This window comes from Furipterus horrens, unplaced genomic scaffold (genome assembly GCF_987537825.1).
Source record: "Furipterus horrens unplaced genomic scaffold, mFurHor1.1.pri manual_scaffold_4, whole genome shotgun sequence".
Classification (NCBI taxonomy): domain Eukaryota; kingdom Metazoa; phylum Chordata; class Mammalia; order Chiroptera; family Furipteridae; genus Furipterus; species Furipterus horrens.
This window is the reverse complement of record NW_028327174.1, coordinates 149,641,291-149,667,351: the sequence shown is the minus strand read 5'-3', so window position 1 is coordinate 149,667,351 and position 26,061 is coordinate 149,641,291. Positions and strand designations below refer to the sequence as shown.

The window sequence follows — 26,061 nt, the reverse complement described above, 5'->3', positions numbered from 1 at the left end:
AATATATTCAATGTTTTAAGGCCAAGACTGAGAAGACTGATTTTCTTGGCCTGAAGTTAATTTACATGTCTGGCCACGCATAACTACAGGGGAGGCTTAGAAATGTCGTTTCTGAGGAACCAGGTGTCCAGCTAACCCCTAGCTAATACTGGGGAAGAAAAGGAGAATGGATTTAAGGAATAAGCAACAATCTGCCACAAGGTAACCAATGACAACGAAGATTGGGTTCGATGGACTAGATTGATGGTCAGTTCAGCCCAACAAATCCTTACTGACACCATTCATACAGTTGGAGCTTAGCTTTATAGGGGATTAAGAGGTGACTTAGATAAAGTCTTTGCACTTAAAATACAGTTTAAGCAGACTGATACCCTATTGGATGTTCAATGTTAGAAAGTCTTCAGGGGAACTTCTGGTCAAGATGGCAGCATAGACATACATGGTTCACCTCTTCATACAACCACAACAAAATTACAACTAAAATATAGAATAACCATCACTCAGAATCATCAGAAATCGAGTTGAATGGAAGTCTGACAACTACAGAAGTAAAGAAACCACATCCATCTAGACTGGTAGGAGGGACACAGACACAGAACAGGCTGGTCCCTCACTCACGTGCGGTGGATCAAAATTTTGGGTCAGAGTGAGGAATCCAAGCCCCACACCAGGACCCTGAGCCCAAGGTTCCAGTGCTAGGATGATAAGTCCCCATAACTTTTGGCTGCAAAACTTGTAGAGTCCCGAGCAGTTCCTCTGAACACACACACAGACTCACCTACTCAGACTCACCCTCCCTGAGCTCCAGCACCAGGATAGCAGCTTGAAAAGCACCAGTGGTATTCACAGAGAAACTAAAGCGTCTGGCATCAAGGCAAGCAGAGGCCATTGTCCCTTTTCTAAACCCTCCACCCACAGAGCCGGAAAGCTGGTGCCATATTTGAGACTCCATCAACCTGGATAACACTGACCTGGCTTGGAGATCCCCACCCAACTTATGGGCCCACCCAAGGATTCACTAATTGAAATAAAGGCAAATTTACAAGGAAACAGCAGTAAAGTGGATGAAGCTTAAAATCAAATCAATTATATGGAACATAAGGAAGCAAAAAACAACCAATCAGAACAAGAAGAAAAGAATCCCCCAAAAATGAGGATAGTATAAGCAGCTTCTGAAACAACTTCAAGCATTCTAACATTTGCATCCTATGGGTGCCAGAAGGAGAAAAGAAAGAGCAAGAAACTGGAACTCTATCTGAAAAAATGAAAGAAAACTTCCCTGATTTAGTGAAGAAAATAGACATGCAAATCCAGGAAGCACAGAGAGTCCCAAACAAGATGGATGCAAAGAGGCCCACTCAAAGACACATCATAATTTGAATGCCAAAGGTTAAAGATAAAGATCTAATCTTAAAAGAAGCAAGAGAAAAACAGTTACCTATGGGGAGTTCCCAAAAGACAGTCAACTGATTTCTCAAAAGAAAGTCTGCAGGCTGTATGGGACTGGCAAGAAATATTCAAAGTGATGAAAAGCAGGGGTACAGCCAAGACTGCTCTACCCAACAAAGCTATCATTTAGAATCAAAGGGCAGATAAAGAGCTTCTCAGACAAAAAAAAACTAAAGGACTTCATAATCAACAAACCAGTATTATATGAAATGTTAAAGGGACTTATTTAAGAAAAAAGGATAGCAAGACTATGATCAATAAAATGGCAATAAATACATATCTATCAAACACTGAATCTAAAAAAACATACTAAGCAAACAAGAACAGAGGCAGAATCATGGATACTAGAGTGTTTTTGATAGTTGCCAGATGGAAGCGGGTATGGGAGGGGGCTAGATAAAAGAGGTGAGGGGGTTAAGAAGTCCAAATACGTAGTTACAGAATAGCCATGGGGATGTAAAATACACTATAGGAAATAGAGTAGCCAAAGAACTTATATGCATGAGCCATGGACATGAACAATGGTGAGGGGATTTCCTGAGGGAGTGGGGGGTACTGGGTGGAGAGGGTAAAGGGGGAAAATCAAGACAACTACAAAACATAATCAATAAAATATAATTTTTAAAAAAGTCTTCAGGGATGCGTAAACTTTTGTATGTGGAAATGACTATGAGAGACCCTGGACAGGACAAGTGCTTGCATGAAGGCATTGAGGTAGAGACCTCTCCTGCTATAGGAACAGTGAGGTCCCACGACTCCTTGACTCATCGCACTACCTGCAGCAACTGCTTAAATAACACTTCCTAGAAGTGAAGGGGCAGACTATAATCAATATGGCTTATTCATTGAGGGATGGTAACTAGATTTATTGTGGTAATCAGTTCACTATAGATACAAATATCGAATCATTATGTTGCACACCTGAAGCAAATATAATGTATGTTAATTACACCTCAATAAATTTTTAAGTATATTTTATTGATTATGTTGTTATAGTAGTTCCAATTTTTTCCCCTTTTCTCCCCTCTGCTTAGTACCTACCTTCCCTCCAGAAATCTCACCCCCCCCTTAATTCATGTCCATGGGTTGTACATATAAGTTCTTTGGCTTCCCCCTTTCCTATATTATTCTTAACCCCTGTCTATTCTGTACCAACGGATTATGCTCCTTAGTTCCTGCACCATTTCCCCATTTCTCTGCCTCTCCACTCCCAGCTGATAACCTTCCAAATGATCCCCATACCTATCATTCTGTTCCTATTCTAGTTTGCTTAGTTGGATTCTGTTTTTATTTTTTAGATTCAGTTGTTGATAGTTGTGAGTTTGTTGTCATTTTAGTGTTCATAGTTTTGACCTTCTTTTTCTTAAGTAAGTCCCTTTGACATTTCATATAATAATGGCTTGGTAATGATGAATTGTCCCTGGCTGGTTTGGCTCAGTGGATTGAGCGTCGGCCTGCGAGCTAAGTGTCGCTGGTTCGATCTTCCAGTCAGGGCACATCAGAGAAGGAAAACTCTGACTCCAAAAAACCTCCGCTGCCTTGCGGCATACCTCTTCAGGGGAAAGGCTAAGGGAGTAAACCCCGACAGAAAATCCGGAGCCGGAGTCCCTAAGGCGGTTTGATGTTGTAGTCAACACCGGCAACTCCTGCGGCGCACCTGAAGCCAAGCTGTATCGACTCCGTCTTTCCCTTGGACCCTTCAGCTGCGAAGAGAGGGGGGGTCTGCTGCATGGGCAACAGCAGACCCTCCATATCACCCTGCCCAGGCTCTGTAGCTTCAGCTTCACTGGAGAGGACACTCCAGCGTCATCGCAAGATGTCGATTCAACACGGGAGGAGACAGATACTGTGTCACTCCCGAGTCGGACTGCACAGCCATTCTCGGCGGTGCAGATAGACTCTTACTTAAGAAGCTACACCATCGTCTCTCGAGACGGACAGCTGCCGACGACGAATGATGAATTCCTTTAGCTTCACCTTGTCTGGGAAGCACTTAATTTGCCCTTCCATTCCAAATGATAGCTTTGCTGGATAGAGAAGTCCTGGTTGCAGATTGCCTTTCATCACATTGAATACTGCTTGCCAGTCCCTTCCTGCCTGCAAAGTGTCCTCTGAGAAATCAGCTGATAGTCCTATAGGAACCCCCCTGTAGGCAACTCTCTGCCTCTCTCTTGCTGCCCCCAGGACTCTGTCTTATCTTTCACCTTTGGCATCTCAGTCATGATGCATCCTGGTGTGGTCCCCTTTGGGTTCAGCTTGTCCGGGACCCTCTGTGCTTCCTGGACCTATTTGTCCATCTCCTTTGCAAAATTTGGGAAGTTTTTCTCATTTTTTTCAATTCTTGCCTCCTCATTCTGCACTGGATGACTGTTTTTTTCTTCCTTATGTTCCAAATCATTGATTTGAACCCCAGTTTCCTTCCCTTCACCATTGGTTTTGTGTGGATTTTCCTTTGTTTCATTTAGGATAGCCTTCACTTCTTCTCTTATGCGTTTGCCATACTCAAGCATATCTGTCAAGCCTGTGAGCATCTTTATCATCAGTGTTTTGAATTCTGCATCTGTTAGGTTGTCTATCTCCCCATCTGTTAGGTTGGCTATCTCCTTGTCGCTTAGTTCTCCCACTGGAACCTTGATCCGTTCCCCCTTTTGGGCCGTACTACTCTGTCTCCTCATTCTGACAGGCTCCTGTGTTTGTTTGCTTCCACGTCCCAGGTAAAGCTGTCACTCCTGTTATGTTGTAAGGGATGGAGCCTTAGGGATTTGTCAGTACAGGGTGACCTTTTTCACCACGTTGTGGCACTGTATGTGGGGAGGGGTCCGAGAGGGAACAATGCTGCCTGCACAGCATTTGCCCCTTTTCCAGGCACCTCTCCCACTTCTGCATCGGACTGGCACCACTCTAGCTGCTGCCCTGGCCATCATTCCCAGAGTAGGTGGGTCTGTGGATGTTTTAGGACCATGGAGGCCCTTTAAACAAGTGGGCTCTGCTGAGAGACCAGCAGTTTCTGCCTCCATCCCAACTGCTACTGGTCTGCACAGTCAGAAGCAATGAGGCTTGATTTTCCCCAGTGCTGGGACCGTGAGCTGCTAGGTCCGGTGAGGATCTGGGAATGCTCCCCAGGTGTCCCTCCTCACTTTAAAACATGTGACTATGCTTTATGCCGGCCTGCCGCTGCCAGCGCCGCTGCTGCCGCCACCACATCGCATCCTCTCCACCCCAGCTCCGCCCCTCCTACCTGTCTGGATGAGTATATCTTCTTTATATCTTTGTTTGCTGGACTTCCATGCAGTTTGATTTTACTGGAACTTCTGGTTGTTTCTAGTTTTGAGGTAATTGTATTCTTTCTTAGTTGTGGAGGGAGATGCAGTGTGTCTGTCCAGGCCTCCATCTTGGCTGAAAGTTCCCAAATTTTTTTTAAAGTATGTGTTATCCAATGTATAGATGAGCCAGTCTTCTTTCTCCTTTTCCTCCTTAGTGATCACCACGCTCTTTGGACAGAGACAAATATCTGTTGGGCCTGAGCTTTGGATCAGACAGATCTGGGTTTGCAATCCTGGCTTTGCCACTTCCTTAGTAGCGATGAACTTGGATAGATTATTTAGCATCTTTGAGCTTTACTTTATCAACTGTAAGCTGAGGGACTCAGATTAAATGATGCCTACTCCCTTCTCATCTAAAACTGTCTATGGCTCTCAGAAGACACTATGTTGGGGGAAGGGATGGCCATTGGCAGGGATGAGCCTTTCCTTCAGAGCTATTTTGCCAGATGTTTTTAGAGCCAGGCTCTTATGTTTATTTTATATAAGTTACTCCAGGAGGAAAAATTCAGGCATTTGGAAAAGACACAGCTTATCTTTGGGTCCCCTTCAGTCTCCCTGTAGTGAAGCCCCCTCCATCCTTGTCCTTTGTCAGTCTGGGACCCTCATTGTAACCTTTAGATATCCAGGACTTTCCTTTACAAGGTTTTCTCCAGGCTCCAAAATTATTCTTCTCAACCACCCTTCTACTAAACTCATCTTTTCCTAGGTGTCAGGAACTTGATTAGCTGTAACAAGGAAAAGGACTAGTTACTGTAATTCACAATGACTGGATTTTGTGTATTAACACTATATATAATATTTTATTTTTTTAAAGGACCTGTGACTTCTTGAAATTGAATAACTAATGATATAGATTCTAAGCACTGCGAGTGCTTGACAGAGGACTGGGGAGACAGTTTTGGGTTTAGAGATTATCCAACTGGAAAGAGAGAGATGATAGATGATAGATAGATAGGACATGATAGATGTATCAGAATGATGCAAAGTATGGAATCTGAAAACAGACAGCCTGAATTGTATCTCAGCTCTGTCACTTACTGTATAACTTTGGGGAAGTTTTCTAGACTTCACTTTCTTTACCAGTAAATGATGGTCATAGCAGAGCCTTCCTCATAGGGTGGTTGTGAGGAGTAAATGGGCTAATACATGCAGCACACCTAGGACAGGACCTAGCATGAAGTAAATGCTCCATGTAAGTTGGCCCTGTTTGTTATAACCCACTAAGAACGCCAACTTGTTGGTTTACCACTGAGCTACCAAGTACTTGACTCTGGTGCTTTTCTTTCATGCAGGTGAGATGGAACCCAGCATCCCTCCACCTCTGCTGCTTCATATTTTCATCCCTTCCTTCATCATTGTTTTAATAGTCATAATTATAATGATAATTCTAAGAAAAGAACTCTGCCAAAAGCTTTATTCAGGAAAAGGTAAGTGACTTTTACTCATGGTAACCATATGGACTGAGTGTCTGCAATGTGAGGATCTGCTTTGCGCCTCTGGCCTACCGCTTCCCAGCTTCACACTAAATCCACTCAGGGCTTATGAACTGCTTTGGGTGTGTTTTGATTATTTTTCCCCCCTGAATAAAGTGGCTCTAGTCTTCAGTGAGCTAAAACTCTTACACTGAATATTTTTAAAAGGAATGTTTTGTTCCTATGGCTGAAATTGTTTGCTTTGTTCGTTGAGCTGAGAAGTGCCGCTAGCCTCGCAAGACTGGTGTTGCTTTGGCAACATTGGACAGCTCTGCGGTCAGAGCTCACAGATGGGAGGGTGCCAGGATTCTTTCTGATGATTCCTTCAGTTTTCATCTTTCCTTTCCTCATTCTGGGCTCTGTCCCTCCACCCCCACCCCCAGGAATCTGAATCTCTTGGTTGTGTAAGGAAAGGAGAAAAGTGTGTGAGGCCATTTTGGGGGTGGGAAAGCACCTGTCTGGTGGTGCCCTGAGGTCTTTCAGCAGCCCCCCACACCTGTTGCACCAGCAGGGACAGAGCATGCTTGCAGCTTTTGAGCCCTGGCCCAAACATCTGCAGTCCTATCTGGTGCTTTCCTAAATTGTCCCTTTGTCAGCACCCAATGAGCTCCTCCCAAGATTGACACATGGGTTTGTCTTTAAAAAAAGAAATGACATCTGGGAGTAACTTAGTAGGAATTTGGAGTGGTCACTCTTTGAGGATTGGGGGGCTTTTAGGTGGTTGTTTTCCTACCTTTACAATCTAACATCTATATTCTCATCTGCTATGAAATATTGTTGTACTCTACTTTTGCCCATTGCTCTGTGTATACATTAGCTTGGGTAATAACCACAAATCTCCCTACTATAGAATCCATGGAGCTATTGTCAAAAGAAGGGGGAAGGAGGAAGAAGGGAAAAAGGCAGAGAGGAAACGGGGAAGAAGAGAGAAAGAAAAGAGAAAGAGAGAGAGAGAAATGACAGAAGTAGAAGGGAAGGGAGCTTCACCATAAAGGAGGAATCACAAGGTTGTGTTGGACAAAACTTGGACTAAACAGAATCACTTCTGCAAATCTAGGACCTCAGAGAGTCATAGCAGACACAGCTTATTAGAATCTTATCTTCTGACCTTTTTTTATTTTCATTTCCCTCATACATCTCTCTCAGAAATAGCTTTATACCAAGTTCCCAGGTCTGGGGCGAGAAACCTTTAGACACTTCAGAAATGAGCAGCAAAATCTTCTGTTCCTACTCCTTTGGGAGAATGAAATGGAGTTATACTCAAAAGTAGAGCAGAAAGAAAACAAATCATCCTTTCATCCCTCATTTCAATCCTGGGTGCAAGGCTCAGGTACCAGCTGCAATGGGAGAGATATTTTACCAATAGGGGTTAAGTGAATAAGTTTGCAAATGATTCCCTTTTTTGTTGTTTTTTTGTTTTTGTTTTGCTTTTGTATTTTGTTCTGATCTTAGAGAGAAGAGGTGGAGGGAGGGAAAGAGAGGAAGAGGGAGTGTGTACGCATGCGAGAGCGCCCTTTTTTGTTTTTAATGAACCAGAGTGAAATCATGATTGTCTGTATAATAACCCCCCTCTCTAACTCTTGTTCATTGGGATCTGCTTTCTTACATAGGAGATACACAGATACAAATGTGGAAACGTGGTGGTCATATGCACAGACTCACGTGTGACGGAAAAAGGCTGAGAACAGCTGATTCTGTGGACAGAGCTTTAAACCAGGGTCAGAAGGTTAGGTCTGGACATGGTGCTGCCGTTTTTTGGTTCTATGGTCTTACACGAATCACCTAACTTCTTTGAGATGATTTTTCTATCTGTAAAATGGGAAGTGACATGGAAATGAACATTTTACAGCTGATTGACCCAACCTCACTGTCATTACCATGAACAGGAGGGCTCAACCTGTACTGGAGCAGAACCTTCCTAACTCAGCTCCCTACATCCACTCCTGCCACCTCCACTATGATCGATTTTTACTTTTAGCTAGCATGGTCTTTTAAATGCTTGAATCTATCACATCTCCTCTCTTCAGATCTCTTCCATGGCTTCCCATTGTTCACTGGGTGGTATCACTCATGTTTACAGCTTTGTACTGCATCACTATCACCATCGTCATCCAAGCTTTAACCATACAGGATTTTCTAGTCTTAAAAGACATCCCCCTCTTTCAAATTTGAGTTGTTCTCATATAGTATTTGCTCTTCTTAAAAACTTTCTTTTTCTTGTGCACCATCTAGAGTTGGAGCCAACCATTAAATCCCAGCTAAGCTTATACTTCATCAAGCCTCCCCTGAACCTGCCCCCTCACCACATCAATTACATGAATTCTCCTTGTCAGATGCTACCATAGCACCTACTTCTTTCGATATACTCAGCACACAATTGTATATATAGGACCTGTTTTAATGGCTCAAGATATAAATGCAATTGCATCTCTTAATTTTCCAATTAGTTCCTTGAGCACCCACCTGTTCATCTTAGCAAGAAGTCCAATGTCTCTCTCTTACAGCAGGTACTTCCTCACCTCCCACAAACTTCCAGCAGACTTACTTAGCCCACAGGGCCAATACTACTTCCAAGAAGGCTACTGGGAAGCTAGGTCAGTTCACCAGAGGGCCCTGGTTTTAAGCTGCTGCTGTTTCTACTCCTGCCATGCAACATCCCTGTTCCATCAGGTGTCTCTATCCACCATACAAAGGTACCCTTGCTTGTCCAGATCCCCATTCAGATCAGAGTGGTGCAAGATGACAACTCTCCTGGCTCCCCTCACATGCTCTGGCACTGCTCCCAAAGCAGGACCCACAGGGGCTGATAAGGGAGGAGGGCCTTCCTACCTTAGCCTCAGCTGTGCTTAGCGAGCCTCTTCTGCTCTTGGCCTTCATGGTAAGCCTGGGACACCGGTCCTGCCTTCCTTCTTGAGTCATTGCTGTTATGACCTTCTCAGTCTATCAGAGAGAGTCAATTCTAGTCCCTTTCAGTTCAGAAAGCTCCTTGACTCCTAGACAGATTTATCCATCTATGCCTCAGTGACGAGCTCTGCACACCAAGGTGTATTGGGAGGGCAGATTTTGTCAGTCCATTAAAGGTTCTGTTTACCATCTTCCTCTAAGTGGAACTATTCAACAGATTAGGGCTCTAGGGTGATCACATTATTGCAAAATTAATGTCAAGTTCTGTTTCATCTACTAGTCTTTAAGTTTCACAAGTACAGGGACTGTGTTTCTCTTATTCACCAAAATATATCCAATGTCTAAAGAATTACCTGACAAATACAGATGTTCAATAAAATTTTAAACATTGAACCTACTATATGCAGGTACATATGCTAACCTGCTCTAGCCACCTGTGGCTTTAAAATTTAAATTAAATAAAAATTCAGTTCCTTGGTCACATTTTAAGTGCCTACATATTGTAAGTGCTCACTAGCCACATGGTCCAGTGGCTACTGTATCAAACAGAGAAGATATACAATTATTTCCATCTTTGCAGAAAGTTTTACTGGACAGCATTGTGCTAGATCCTTTTCAGTTAATGTCACAAAAACTGCTTGAGGCAAGGAGTAATGTCTACTTTGTAGATTAAACTGAAGCTTAGAAAATATTTCTAAAGTTATATAGGTGGGGCTTGAACACAGGTCTGACTCCAAAACTTGTGACCCTTTTGTTGCAAAAGTGCTTAATAAAAATTGGCTCAATTTGAATACATTTTACATTATATATTACCTTTGGGTAATGCAAAAAGAGAAACTCAACCCAAAGTAATTGAGTGACCTGTTCACTGACTTGCTGGGCTGATGGTATAGCCAATAATATAATCCAGTAGAAGGTATGATCTTTTGAGACCAGATCTCTAGAACAGGTCTCTAGATCTTTATTTCTCAAACTCTCTATGGTGAAGAACCAGTCTTGTTTTTTTTTTCAAATTTCTAAGATGTTAGGATCTATATATTATTATACAGGGTGGGGCAAAAGTAAGTTTACAGTTATTTGTATGGAAAATAATACAATAATTAATAAATAATAATACAAGAATTAACTCTGTGTTTCACATACTCACAACTATAAACCTGCTTTTGCCCCACCCTGTATATACTGAAAACAAATTACTAAAAAATGAAACAGAAAGATCAAAGACATACAACAGTAAGCCCAATTTTTACTGGATTTAATAACTATAATATTACATTTACATAATTATGACCATAAAAAATATACTAAAATAATTACTATGAAAACTGTCTAAATGTTTACACTCTACTTCTGTGCTCATCTCACTGAAGACTGATAAATAGTTCCTACCAGCACCAGCCTGTAGACCACGCTTTCAGTGGCACTGCCTTAAAGATTGACCAAGAACTTTACAGAGATTTAAACCAAAGGCCAAATGTGCTAGTTTATGGTGCATAAGAACCACAGAGAATGGCAGCACTGACTGCAGGCATTAGAGAGGCCTTCACTGAAACTCCAACATTCCAAGGCAATACCTACATATTAATCATTGGGCTCCTTTTAAATACAAACCCTCTTGGAGGAGACTGTAATGCTGAATTAGAGGCCCAACATGGTCATGAGGGAGTTACTAAAATCTGGTGTACAGAGCATAAGCAGAATTAGGGATGGACCAAATTTGGGAACCCAAGCAGCTGCAGGAAATGGATATCAAGCCCTGGATGAAAATAAAAGTGGGAGGGAGCATGTGAAATCAGTGACTGAGAAAGGTGAAACCAGGGAAACAGTGGTGAGCAGCATCCCGTTATGTGAAATTTTGCTTCTGCCCCCGAGTTACTTTGAACCAGTATCAGTGTTTTACACCTTAATGCAAATTAATTGATCAGAACTTCTACTCTATGTAGGACAGACAGAAGGAAATGGCAATAAATACTGAAGCAGAAGAGGGAGAGATAATTCTGGAGACGGGTATTTCCTGGACTGAAGACCCAAATTAGCATCCTTTAGCCTCTGAGTCCCTGGGGGCCTTCTTTGTTCACAATCTTGCCTGAAAGTATGGTCTCACATTGTACATTATTCAGGCTGAGGTCTCAGGACACAGTAGTCTTTGGACTTCTATACGTGGATTTATTTGGACTTACTTTTTTAAAATAATTTTTCAATTTTTCAATTACTATTATGTACAATATTATATTAGTTTCAGCAGTGCAACTCAGTCATTAGACATTTATATAACTTACAAAGTGATCACCCCAACAAATCTAGTACCTGACATGGTACATAGTTACCGCAATATTATTGACTATATTCCCTCTGCTGTACACTGCTTTTACCAATTTGTACTTCTTAATCCCTTCACCTTTTACAACCATTCCCAAACACCCCTCCCATCTACCTATCATCAAAGTGTTCTTTGTATATATGAGCCTGTTTCTGGTCTTCTTGTTCATTATTTTGGTTTTTAGATTCTACATATAAGTGAAATCATATGGCATTTGTCTTTTTCTCTCTGATTATATGATTGAGCACAATATCCTCTAGGTCTATCCATGTTTTTGCAGTTGGCAAGATTTCATTCTTTTTTTTTTAATGGCTGAGTCATATTCCATTGTATATATGCACTGCTTCTTTATCCATTTATTTATTGATGGACACAAGGTTTCTTCCATATCTTGGCTAGTGTAAATAATAGTGCAATGAACATACGTATGCATATGTCTTTTTGATTTACTGTTTTGGGTTTCCTTGGATAAATACCCAGAAATGGAATTACTCAGGTTTTTTTCTTTTCTCATTATAGCCTTTGTTTTGAAGTCTATTTTGCCTGGTATAAATATTGGTACCCCAGATTTTTTTTTCATTTCCATCCTTTTACTTGCAGTCTGTGTGTCTTTTGATCTGAAGTGAGTCTCTTATAAACAACATATGTAAGGGTCTTCTTTTATTATCCATTGAGCCACCATAGGTCTTTGGATTGAAGCACTTATTTGCATTCAAAGTAGCTGTTGATAGGTATATATTTATTGCCATTTTATTATTCATATTTTAATCTTTTTTTCTTCTTCTTAAAGAAGATCCTTTAACATTTGCTGTAACACTGGTTTGGTAGTAATGAACTCCTTTAGCTTTTTCTTGTCTGGGAAGCTCTTTATTTGTCCTTTGATTCTAAATGATAGCAATACTGAGTAGAGTTATCTCAGTTATAAGTTCTTGCTTTTCATCACTTTGAATATTTGTGACAATCCCTCTGGCCTGCAAAGTTTCTTTTGAAAAATCAGCTGACAGTCTTAAGGGAACTCCCCTGCAGGTAACTAACTGCTTTTCTTTTGCTGCTTTTAAGATTCTTTTTGCCTTTAACCTCTAGCATTTTAATTATGATATGTCTTGGTTTGAGCCTCTTTGGGTTCATCTTATTTGGGACTCTCTCTGCTTCCTGGACTTGTATGTCTAGTACCGTTGCCAGATTAGGGAAATTCTCCATCATTTTTTTTCTCCAAATAGGTTTTAATTTCTTGTTCTTTTTCTTCTAGCACCTCCATGATGGGTATGTTAGTAAGCATGACGTTATCCCAGAGACTCCTTAAACTATCCTCATTTTTTGGATTCTTTTTCTTTTTTTCTGTTCTGATTGGGTGTTTTCTGCTTCCTTATCTTCCAAATTGCTGATTTGATCCTTTGCTTTATTTACTCTACTGTTGATTCCCTATAATGTTTTCTTTTTTACAATTTTTAAAATATTTTATTTATTTACTTTTAGAGAGACGGGGATGGAGGGAAAAAGAGAAGAAGAGAAACATCAATGTGTGGTTGACTCTCATGCACCCCCAACTGGGGACCTGGTCTGCAACCCTGGCATGTGCCCTGCCTGGGAATTGAACTGGCAACACTTTGGTTCTCAGTCTGGTGCTCAATCTACTGAGCCACACTAGCCAGGGTGGTCTGTTTTTTATTTACTTTTTGTTCTGTCATCTTTTAGCCTGGAAACAGAACAATTGTCTCATTAGCTTTATTCCATCACTGGGATTTTTCTTATTCAGACACAACAAAAAAGATATGTCACCACAAACAGGAATGAAGTGAATGGAGCTATGAGTAATCATGACTTTTCTTTTTCACTTCTTCTTTTCTCCCAGCTTGAATTAAGAAATAGCCACTTCTATCAATGCATGAAGGATAACTGAATTGTTTAGGCCAGTACCAATTTTTCCTATTCAGTAACATTTCAGCTAGCTGTTCTCACAACCTTGCATTGTTCCATATCTTCCTTGGAGAACAAAGATGGTATCTGCTGTACAGCTACAGAACAATTATGTCTATGTGACTAAGCACTTCTAGAGAACACTGCACAGGACATGTGAGGTCATGTACTTAGAAACATGATAAAAATTTAACACCAAGGGGAAGATACTCAGCTGTGATGCAATCAACAACTATTGTTTTTGCAACAATTATTAAGTACATTGGTGGGGTTGTGGGCCAAAAGTAAAATGCTAAGGGATTAGAAGTCTCTTCATGAGGTTGACAGGCTTGGAGCTGGAATTTGTAGAAGAGAAAAGATGTGATCTGGAAGTCAGGAGAAGTAAGGTTGTTGAAATCATTTAGGCTGGTTGGGTGAAAAGCTTAGACCGTGGAAAAGCAATGTGTTGAGGACTTGACAGTCAGGGGTCATGTTGTAAAACGGGTATTTTTAGCTTTCTTGGGAAAGTTGCCTATCCTTTTGTAATCTAAAAATCACATGTTATGACACATGAGTTCATGAGTTCACCAAAATGATGATAGGCAGATCACAGAAATTTCTAAGTAACTTTGTGTCAGCTACTCAGAATATTCAGAACTATTCATTTTAGAATTTTGCTGAATATATTCCCAAAATTCCAGAGGCACCAATTGTGAAAACAACCCTAGAAAATATTCAGATAACAGGGTCTCTGTCTGGCTTAACCCTTTGAGTACCAACGTCGCTGTGAGTGACGCTGACAAATTTTCCCAAAAGTGCCAGCGTCGCTCCCAGCAACTCTTTTTTTCAATGGCTATAAATGTAAATAACAATGGAATAATTCGTATTTTATGTTTTGTTCTCTTTTTTTGTGCCTCAGGTTATAATTGATATAATTTTTTCTCATGTTGATCCAAATTTCGAATTACGCATGGCACTCAAAGGGTTAAACATAAGATATGGCAGCTCATAGGCACAAAATAGGACTCAAAGGAGTGAAATTGGCCCCTATACTCTCCCTGTCTCTCACCACTTCCCTGAAAGCCATTTGTGAAGATACATACTGTCACTGTATACTCATCCCTGTGTAGAGAAACAAGAAAAAAAAATGCAACATAGGCCTGGGCTTGAGGTACAGTTACTGCTGAGCTTCTCTGAATCATCAGCAAAGTTTTCTTGACTCCAAGAAATTTCAACACTGGCAGTCCTGATTGAAACATCTATTTCCTGGGGCACAAAAATCCTTCATTCCTGTAAATTGGTCTACTTGGCCTACGGTGAGTTTCCATTGGAGAGGCCCCAGTGATTGTCTGAGTTTCATTAGCTTGAAGTCATTGTGGAAGTGACTCCTTCAGCTGTTCAACATAAGGAAGAAATAGTGAAAGGCCTGAGAGGAGAGGGGGTATACTCAGATCCCCACCAAGGCCAGGCAGGAGATGAAATGAGCAGAAAAGGCCTAGTATAATCAAATAGGAAGTAGTGGGGACTGCAAAATATTGGAGAGCCTGTACCCCATCAATTTATCACTAGCCTAACATTGCCACAGAATATAGAAATTCAGACGTTTATGTAAAATGTTCTAGTTATTAAATGCTGGCTGAAAGTATTTCACATATCAAACAAACCAAATAAAATACACCTATGAACTAACAGCCTGTCAATGACTAGTTTGCAACCTCTCTCCTAGAAAAAAAATAGTCAGAAAAGAGCTTAGGATTTGAGTAATGAAGGCAGAGCATCTATCTGAGGAAAGAGAAATGCTCAAAGGCTTGCTGCCATCCTAAACATTTCACCCTGTAGCCTGCCACACGGTCTAAATATTGCACTATTATAATGACTTCTTTGGAATAATAGGATATCACAGCCATTTTTAACCAATGTGTCTCTTTATAAATAGAAAAATCACACATATACCCTTTGAATGGTATATAAAATTGAAAATAAAGTAACTATCTTAATCAATAGTAAAATTAAATAAATGGGACTAATTCTCCCCTCTCCCACCTTCTCAGTCAATTATAGTCACCTCTGTTCTTTCTAACCCAAAGAAGACAAGAGTCTGAGAGGTGAGAGAATAATGCTCCCCGTCTCTATCCCACTTACTTGAAAACATGTGTTGTGATGTAAAAAGGTCAGGACCACTTACATAGACGTCATAGAAATCATACATAGGAGTATACCTGGTACTGTTATGTATAATAGCAACAAATTGGAAATAATCAAATTTGAATCAGTAAGAGAATAGATGAATAAGAAGACCATACAATGATTAAAATGAAAGCACCAAAACCAGATGTATTTTTGAGATGGATAAATATGAACAATATAATTTTGAGAGGAAAGGCAGATTGTAGAAAGATAGAGACAACATATGACCTATTATAGAGATTTTTAAACACATACAAACAACCACTAAGCAGTGTTTATGGAAAAGTCACATGAAGTAAAAGTACAAAAACAGCACTGAAATGATAAACACCACATTAAATCTTTTTTTAAAATAATGTTTTAAAATCATTTTTATTGTTATTCTATTACCATTGTCTCAATTTTTCCCCCTTTGCCCCCAACCAAGGTATGTGCCCTAACTAGGAATTGAACCAGTAACACTTTTGTTTGCAGGCCAGCACTCAATCCACTGAGCCATACTGGCTAGGGCCCACATTAAACCTTTTAAGCTGGGTGATGAGTATACAGATGTCCCATTGTATTATTCTCTACATTTTGTTTATGCCTGAAATATTTATTTTTATTTTGAAAAGAGGTCTGTAAATTAAGAAGTTTGGACAAAATTCAGAAGAGCAAACAGGCCTCATGAGTATGGTTTGGGAGACCATTTCTGGGTGGGGAGTGCATTCAATGATGTCTGCCCAGGATGCAGGATGGGGAGAAGTCATGCACCTTGGCCATGTTTGCCAAATGTGAAGTAGGTACTCTTTAAAGAAGTGTTATGTGTTTACCTGTTCTACATGCTTTAGTTGCATTCAAAGTTATTTTTGGATTTGTTCAAGTCTTTGTAATTATGATTAGAGCTGCATAAAATGTAGAAATTGACTAATAATCAATAGCAATGGAGTATGAAAGGAAAAATTGCCCATTTTTACTTAGCATAATGTTTTATGGTTTTGTTGAGACAAATACCAATGTGTTAGATTTTAGTAGATGCTGTTTAAGTTCCTCCTCTATGAAGCTGATCACCCGCAATTAACTCTTTTATCAAGAACTAATTTAACATTTTGGGTAATATTCCCTGGAAACAAGAGGGATCAGGACATGGAGATACTGAGTTTGGGAATGGAAGGAGGATAGGCAAGTATAATAGGTCTGGGGCCCAGTGTTTAGAAAGCCAAGAAAACTGGTCCCTGTCGTTGGGGATGAGGGGCACTTCAGACTTCTCCAGAGAAACAGAACCACTAGGGGACTGGCGAGAATGAAATCTGGAGGGCAGGCTGACCAACTGGCAATTCAATGCAATTTGGAGTACTAAATATGTAGGTCAGTCCAGCAGTCTGGGAACTCTATATTATGGTCTTGAGGCAGAATTCCTTCTTTTCTGCATAACCTTCGTTCCTGAGTTCCTAAGTTCTTCAATTGATTAAACAAGGCCCACCCATGTTATGGGTGGGTAATCTGTTTTGTTTTGTTTTTATAGACAGAGGGGAAGGGAGGGAGAAAGAGAGAAACATCAATGTGTGAGAGATACAGTGATTGGTTGCCTCTCACACACCCTCAACCATGGACCTGGCCCACAACCCAGGCATGTGTCCTGACCAGGAATTGAACTGGTAACCTTTCGGTTCGCAGGCCAGCACTCAATCCACTGAGCCACAACAGCCAAGGCAAAAGGTAATCTGTTTTATTTAAAGTCAGCTGATGGTAAATGTTAATCATATCTACAAAATACCTTCATAGCAACATCAAGACTAACATTTGACCAGCAACTGGGTACAATAGTCTGGTCAAATTTTCACAGGCACCAACAGATGAGGGGGCACTCTTGGCTGGAGTAACTCAATTCATTATACCTTCCTGATCCTATAAAATAGAATTATGTTACCATCTATAATCTGGTCACCTGAGTTGTCCAAGAGGTCAGAGCTTTGTCTAATACCTGCTCATCCATGAACCTGCTACCCCACATTTACATACAAACTGTTTAGGGGTTTTGTTTATTTATTTCAGCAGGACTTTTTCTCAGCTCACTGCTTCTCAATCTTTCAGCAACAAAAGGACATCTGTGGTATCAGAATCAATGACTTTAAATATTTTTAAATAATGAATATTTGAATAAATCTAGAGGGGAAAACAGAAAACAATATAGGCAAAATTACTTGATAAAATCAAATGGAAGGTTTTGGAAATGATTTACTAGTACCATGAAGAGACGGTGTGAGCTAGGTGTGACTTATCTAATATCTTGTTTTCTTTGCCAACACTCACACCAGATCCAAATGCCTTCTTTTGGCTTTTTAGGCCTTCCATCATTCTTACACCTCTCCTGTTCCCATAAGATGCTCATTCTCACCTCTGTGCCTTTGCTCACGTTGTATCTTCTGCCTGGAATGCCCTCCCCATGCCTTCTTGCTTACCCAAATTCAAACTTCTGACAGGATCTATGTTAAAATACAATAATAATTAGCATTATTATTATTTTAGTGCCTAACCACTGTTCTAAATACTTTGTAGAGGTACTAACTCATGTAATCCTTACAGTAACCCTATGAGTTACATACACCCCCCCCCCCAACACACGATTTTATAGATGAGGAGATACTTCTGCAAGGTGCTATGGCTAGTAAATACTTGTAAATGAACCCAGGTATCCAGGTCCAGAGCCCACACCTATACACTACAGTATACTCCCTTGCTTAATTTGTCAGACTCTCTCCCCATCCCACTCCTCTTTATTTTCCCTCTGCATTGTACACACAGTCTATACCACTTTTAATGTGCATAATCACAGCATTATTTTCTGGCTCCTTCCATGTGTCCATATTTTATGTCTACCTGGTCAAGGTAATGAAGTGAGATATTAAGGCTAATGCAACTTTTGGGTATTTGATGTTTGTCCTAATGCCCATTTGTCTGTACTTCATTTAGTTTATTCTATGATAAATTTTTTAAACAGAACTGGCTCTGGCTGGTGTGACTCAGTGAATTGAATGCCAAGCTGCAAACCAAAGAGTCACTGGTTCGATTCCCAGTCAGGGCACATGCCTGGGTTGCAGGCTGGGTCCCCAGTTGTGGACGCATGAGAGACAATCACACATTGATGTTCCTCTCCCTCTCTCTCTCCCTTTCTTTCCCTCTCTCTGAAAATAAATAAATTGAATCTTTTTAAAAATAAAATAAAAAGGTAACTGATTTGGAACAAATTTGGCTCACTATCAAAAGATAAATTTTGTTTAATTTTAGTTGTGCCTGCCAGCTCAAAAAAGGATAACATATAACAATTTTTAGAACATTTTTAAAATTATATCTATTTTTTCTGAGTATAAAAATAAAAAGTATATATACTTAATTGGCAGGGGAGCTACCATGATTACGAAGGTGGTTTCTCAGGGCGAGGCTTATCCATTGCACTCTGGATGTGCTGACCCCTGCTATTTCCCCAAATGTGGGAAACTTGACTGCATAATTTGTTGTAGTGGGGAACTGTGTTGGCACTCTCCCCTGAAAGAAAGAAATAAAAATAAAAATAAAAAAGTATAAAAAATTAAAGATATTTGATAACCCATTGCCTAGAGATTACCATGGTTGATATTTGCTTTTGCTATTTAATTTCTAATGTTTTTCATATTTAAATTTTTTACAAAATTAAATTATAGTATCTGTACCTTGTTGTTTTTTTACTTAGTTTAACATTATTAGTATTACCTACATACCAAAAATATGATTAATGGCTCTATGACATTTCACTCTACCAGGATTTATCTAACTAACTCCCTATTATTGGACATTTAGTACCTACATCATAGTTATTTTATATTTTGGTTACCTAAACATTATCACAATTAATAGCCTTGTACATAAATCTTTATATGCAACTATGATTATTATCATATGATAAAACCTAGGATGTAGAATTACTGGGATAAAGTTATAGGCTCAAAATGTATTGCTGAATTGCCCTCTAAAAAGTTGTACCTATTTATACTAGCAACATATGAAAGAACTAGTTTTATCTGTTGTCCTAATGCTGGGTATTATTAGTGTTTTTAAATTTTGCTAATTTGAAAATTATAAGTCATTATTTTAATTTGCATTTTAAAATTATTAGTGAGCTAAAACTTTTCATATATTTATAGGTTTTACCTTCCTTTGGGAGTTGCCTATGCATTTCTTTTGTATATATCTTTTTATTATACCTTTACTTAAAATTAACATTAACCCATTGCCTGCTATATAGTTTATAAGTTTTTCTCTGATTTGTCATTTACTTTTTTTTTTTTAACAACTGATAGTCAATTTATTAAAAAGGTTGATTTAAGCATCTGCAATGGTGACTTCAACCTCGACGCCCGGCTCAATACTGACGGAAGTAATCTGTTTAACAATCTCAGAAGGGCTGTGCAAGTCAATGAGCCGCTTGTGGATCCTCATCTGAAATCGATCCCAAGTCTTAGAACCCTCCCCACAGGGAGTTTTTCTTGTAGTGATTCTCAGAGACTTGGTAGGCATCCGAACTGGTCCTTTCACTTTGAGGTTCTTTTCCTTTGCGCCTCTGATCAAGTCAGCACACACCTTCTCCAGAGACTTGACATTCCGGCTGGTTAGAGTAATTCTAATTCGGTGAATCGCCACCTCTGGTTCCACGGGTGTCTTTCCGGTATCTTTAAAAGCCATTGCTGCTGCACGGCTTCCTGACCGACTTGTTCCTCGGCGAGAGCGAACAGCGGTGAGTCAGGAGCAGAAGGGAGCTGAACTACACGAGCAGCAGCTGCAACCGCGACTTCCTCAAAAAAAAAAAAAAAAAAAAAAAAAGTGTCATTTACTTTTAAATTGTTTTTTCTTGTCCTGAGAAAATAAGTATTGGGTTTAGTAAAATTGGGTTCATGGAACCAGGTTATAAACATTAATGTCCTATATGCCATATATTTATTAAAAGAAAATAAATGTAGTAATTATAACATTTAGGCTGGGTAAAAAGCTTACATGAGTAACATCTGCAGTTCCTAAGTACTAAATTCCAAATTTCTAGTAAGCAGGTGAGAGTCTTTCTCTTCTCTTGAAAGCCCATTACATCTTTGGAAGTGTTATACTTTCATTAAGCACCTATTAAAGGAGAATCAACCAGAGTTAACACTCTATTATTCGTTGACAGGTATCAACTAAAAAGGGGTTAGTCAAACTATGACCAGGGGACCAATAGTTTTTCTAAAACAAATCTTATTGAAACAAAGCCATACTCATTGTTTCTATATTGCCCTCCCCATCAACGCTTACACCCTTTTCCCTGCCTCTGCTGGCAAAGTTGAATAATTCCAAGAGATCATATATATGGCCCATTAAGTCTAAATATTTTACAGTCCGGCCCTTTACAGAGAAAGTTTGCTGACCCCTGACCTAGATGTTCTCCCTGGCTTTCTACCTTCTCCCATAGTTGATGTACTTATTCCTGTTCTCAATGATCTAATACCACCCCATTACTACCTTAGCTTCATGATGTCTGAGGACAGAGGCCCACTAGGAAGTACTTAGGCCCAGGCAGCTCAGGGCTCTCACTCTTCCATACCCATTCTCTGCCATCACAGCTCTGCCTCACCCCTAAACACTATGTTGGGACAGTGTTGAGTTCCAGGCTGTTCAATAGCCATTCTGGGCTCTCGTTTTCCTACTTAGCATCATCTTGGGAGATGGAATCTTGGTACTTGCCTGGAGTATGTCCATTGCAGTTACTTCTAATAAGACTTTATTCAGATAAATATTCTCCCTTTCTATTTAAGCAGGGAAGGGCTTGCTTGTTTTGCTTTATTGACCAGAGACTGAAGTAAGACATGATTATTCTGGGAGAGTCCAGCAAGGCTCAGAAGCTCAAACAACAGCTGCTCAGGGATGGGTTTTCCATTCCATGGCTCTGCCCCTAACTTTCTGAGCAACTCTGGGAAAGGTGCTGCCTGTTCTTACTCTTGTGGAAATCCAGACTTCTCAATATCCCCAGATGGGCCTTAAAGACTTCAACTTTAATATTATAAAATAAAAAGATTCAGGTCAAACTAAGTGTGACCAAAGAGATAGCTTATTCTCATCCTTCTTCATGGATGTGGTGGTCATTAGTGTTATTTCACATATTTCCTGGATCTCTTGCTTTTGTGTACATAATAAGTTTGCACTTCTCTGCAATTAATGGGTAGTTATGTATGGTCATGTGACTGGCTTTAGTCAACTAAATGTAAGCATAAGTGATGAGTGTTACTTCTGAGTAGAAGATATAAGAGCTAGTGTGTGCTTTGCCATATTTTCTTTTTTCATCTGGCATGGTAATGAGCAACATTTGAGCTAGTGATTGCTACATCAGCCTGAATCTCTGAGTAACTGCAAATAGCAGAGCCTCCTGCTGAGCCACAATGGACATGGAACGTGAGCAAGAATATACCTTTGTTTTTTATATTGGAATATACCTTTGTTTATTATATTGGTGTTGTTTGTCATTGTAACATAATCTAGTCTACTCTGACTGATATAACTGGAACCACTACTCAATAGACCATATGCTACCATTTAAAATTCTGTTTCTCAGAGACAAACTCATAGATGGAGAGCAGATGACAGCTATTTTGGGGGTGAAGGGGTGGAGGTTAGGGGGTGGAGGGATTGAGCAAAACATAAAAAGGACTCAGGGACATAGACAACAGTGTGGTGACTGCTGGGGCAGGGGGGTATAAGGGGACTAAATGGTAATGGGGAAAAATACAATAAAGGTTAAATTTAAAAAAGAGATTTATAAGTAAATAAGGTCTAAAAATACAAACTTCCAGTTATAATAAGATAAATTAGTCACAGCAATGGAATTTATAGCATGGTGACTATAGGTAATAGTATCGTATTGTATATTTAAAAGTTGCCAAGAGAATAAATCTTACAAGTTCTTATCATAAGAAAAAAACTTTGTAACTGTTGTAATAATGGATGGTAGCTAGATTTATTGTGGTGATCATTCCACAATATATCAAACCATTGCTGTACTCCTACAACTAAAATAATGTTATATGTCAGTTATACCTCAATGAAAAATAGAGATGTAAAAAGATAAAATAAAATTCCATTTCTGAGGACTAATAATATGTGGAAATGCTTTCTATATAATAAAAAGAAAAAAGCTCTATTTAAAAAATGATTTTAATATACCTACCATACCCCCAATCTCCCCCCAAAAGTGAAACAAAAAAACATTAAAATCCCATAATTATTATCTTTATATTATGAAACCATGTATTATTTTCTTCTTTTATGCTTCCTGAACTTTCTCTGTAGCTTAATACATCTTTAACTGCTCCAATGAACCACTTTTAATTACCCAGGGATGCTTACTAGATAAAGAACTAAGTTCCTGAAGCCCTTTACCTATTTTTACCCCACTCACCTCTTTATATCTCAGTAGTGACATGCATTACATAGGACTCTTCATTGGGCTCTTGTCAACTTTAGGGAGGGAAACACTATATGCCCTTTCGATGACACCTACCAATGTCTTAGTTGCCTTTCAGAGATTCCTAGCCCAGCCAAACTGGAAGGGATGAATACATACTGCAAGGATGTAAAAGATGAGGTGATTTGCACAAGTTCATCTTATAACTTTGTGGTAGAACTGGAGCTAGAATCCAGGGCACCTGAGTCCTCGTCTATGGCACAGTGCCCTTTCCATTTGTGTAAGTTCTTCTTGCAGCTAACCTTGCTCACTTGTGCTGCTATTTGGTCTTGTAGCTTCTTGCTCTTATACAAGCAACCAATCTGTCAACCAGTAAAACTGTAGTCATGCAATTCTTTTTTCATTTAATTGTTGTTCTATTACAAAGTTGTCCCAATTTTCCCCTGTTGCTCTCCACTGCCCCACACACCCACCCCCACTCCCACAGTCAATCCCCACCCTGTTGTCCATGTCTGTGGGTCATTTATGAATGTTCCTTGATTAGACTCTTCCCCTTCCTTTCCTCCTTCTCCCTGCCCCTCCCTCTAGTCACTGTCAGTCTGTTCCTTATTTCCATGCCTCTGGTTCTATTTTGCTCATTTGTTTATTTTGTTCATTAGGTTCCTGTTATAGGTGAGATCACATGGTATTTGTCTTTCACCACTTGACTTATTTCATTTAGCATAATATTCTCCAGTTCCATCCATACTGTTGCAAAAGGTAGGGGTTCCTTCTTCCTTTCTGCTGTGTAGTATTCCATTGTATAAATGTATCACAGTGTTTTGATCCACTCATTCACTGATGAGCACTTAGGTTGTTTCCAGCACTTGACTATTGTAAATAACACAGCTATGAACATAGGGGTGCATAGGTTCTTTTGAATTGATGTTTCAGGATTCTTAGGGTATAATCCCAGAAGTGGAATCACTGGATCAATAGACAGTTCCATTTTTAGTTTTTTGGAGAAATTCTATACTGTTTTCCACAGTGGCTGCACCAGTCTGCTTGTTGAGCATCCTTTCATGTCTATGGGCCCTCTGCGTGTTCTTCTTGAAGAAGTGTCTATTCATGTCTTTTGCCCATTTTTAAATTGGATTGTTTGTCTTCCTGGTGTTGAGTTATATGAGTTCTTAATATATTTTGGAGATCAAACCCTTGCCCAAGATATCATTGACAAATATGTTTTCCCGTATCGTTGGTTCCCTTTTCATTTTGATGATAATTTATTTAGCCATGCAGAAACTTTTTAGTTTGATGTCCCATTTGCTTATTCTTTCCCTTGCCCTGGAAGATATATTGGTGAAAATATTGCTGCGTGAGGTATCTGAAATTTTACTGCTTATGTTTTCCTCTAGGACTTTTATGGTGTCACAGCTTATGTTTAAGTCTTTTATCCATTTTGAGTTTATTCTGTGCATGGTGTAAGTTGGTGGTCGAGTTTCATGTACCCATCCAGCTCTCCCAACACCATTTATCAAAGAGACTGTTTTTACTCCATGTTATGCTCCTGTCCACTTTGTCAAATATTCATTGACCATAGAGACTGGGTTTATTTCTGGGCTCTCTATTCTATTCCATTGATCTATATGTCTGTTTTTATGCCAGTACCAGACTGTTTTGATTACAGTAGCTTTGTAGTATAGTTTGATATCAGGTATTGTGATCCCTGTAGTTGTGGATTCTGACGCTATAGGTATCTATCATGCTGCCTTTTAAAAAGATTTACTCTAGTCATCAAGCTTTGGTTTGTCAGAGCTTACATACCTGACTTCCTCATTTTAGAGATAGTGAGATTGAGGCTAAGGGATGTTAAGAAAAATAAAACATCTTGCTATTCCCAGCATAGTCCTACTTATTCATTCATTCATTTCATTTGCTCTCAAACATGTATTAAGTATGTGCTATTTTCAAGATTCTGTGTCAGGTAGACTGTGTGGGAATCGTAAGAGTGAATTAGACTTAACACGGGCCTCTAAAGGATTGACCTGATCTCCTGGTGCCATCTTAGAACCAATGCATCTGTTGCCTGCATGAACCCCTTGTGCTCAATTTGGCTTCCTGGTGGTGCCTGAGAGTCTCAGGCTCCCGCACTTGCACCTGATTTGCCTGCTTGAACACCTTAGACTATAGGAGACCTCAAGTCAAAGCTATCTAGAGTGGACAACTGCTCGGATGAAAAGCAGAAGGCACTCTTAAGCAGATGGCTTCTCCCAGGATGCAGCACTGGGCCATTTGACAGGTGCCTGAGAGATCTCTTGTCAGCAGATGGTCTTGTTCCTCAACTGGCTACTACCCTGTCACAGGAGTCTTGATGGAACCAGATTGGACCAGAGCTGAACAGAACAGAAGTATCTAGACCAAGAGGGGTCAACCTCCAACACAGGGCCAAGCAGCAGCCCATGGCTGAGACCTAAAATGCAATGGAGTGCACTGAAAGAAAGTCTGTGTATGCAGCGACCTGGTTCCCAGCCCAGCTTAGCTGATGACCTGATGGGACATCTGATCAAGTCCCCTTGCTTCTCGCGGTCTCCACACCTGCTTCTGCTGGTCTTTTAGACATGTCCAAAGTTAAAGGATTAGTCAAGATTTCCCAAACTTTATAGCTGGTAGCTTCAGAGCACTAAACCTCACAAGTTCATACCGACAGATCAGACACCCCCAAGAAAAACAGGGACAGGTGACTGGTGACAAGGATTTTGCTTGGCTGGGAAGGTGGGTTGGAGAAGGGCATTGAGGAGCACATTTCTCTGCTGTTTTGCTCTATCAACCTGTTTCTGCCTAGCCTTGGCCTTCAAGACCTAGGGTCTCCCATATTACCCAGAATTCTAGAGGCCACCCAATGATGTAATCAAACACAAATCTTTGCTTTTTTGTCCCTGGTTCCTGCCACACAGCTGCTTATACCCTTGGGGTTTCTGGAGGTATAAGAAGTCCTTTGTATACTAGTGAGAGGAGTGAGGGCCTCGAGGTGACTTCAGAATGGAGCCTGGTCATCAGAAGGACTAAGGCAGGACCTACAGGGGGAGGGGC

The 26,061-nt window shown here is 40.0% G+C and overlaps 1 protein-coding gene, 1 non-coding gene and 1 pseudogene across 5 annotated transcripts in view; 2 read left to right on the top strand and 1 right to left on the bottom strand.

Annotated features, from left to right (window-relative positions):
• Positions 1 to 26,061, top strand: part of PDCD1LG2 (programmed cell death 1 ligand 2) — a 66,161-nt gene that overhangs the window by 37,922 nt on the left and 2,178 nt on the right. For 2 of the 4 annotated variants that reach the window (XM_090275830.1, XM_090275829.1), the window contains 2 exons: positions 6,065 to 6,199; positions 7,855 to 8,058. In XM_090275830.1, the coding sequence (XP_090131956.1) occupies positions 6,065 to 6,199; positions 7,855 to 8,030 (311 nt within the window). In that variant the 3' untranslated portion in view covers positions 8,031 to 8,058. Of the gene's footprint in view, positions 1 to 6,064; positions 6,200 to 7,854; positions 8,059 to 26,061 lie in introns of those variants that run through there. The other 2 variants (XM_090275831.1, XM_090275833.1) reach the window with 2 other exon arrangements.
• LOC150013047 (U1 spliceosomal RNA) lies at positions 18,917 to 19,079 on the top strand. Its single transcript, XR_016510953.1, has one exon. It is a non-coding gene; the product is annotated as a U1 spliceosomal RNA (small nuclear RNA).
• LOC150013046 (small ribosomal subunit protein uS10 pseudogene) lies at positions 19,851 to 20,368 on the bottom strand (annotated as a pseudogene).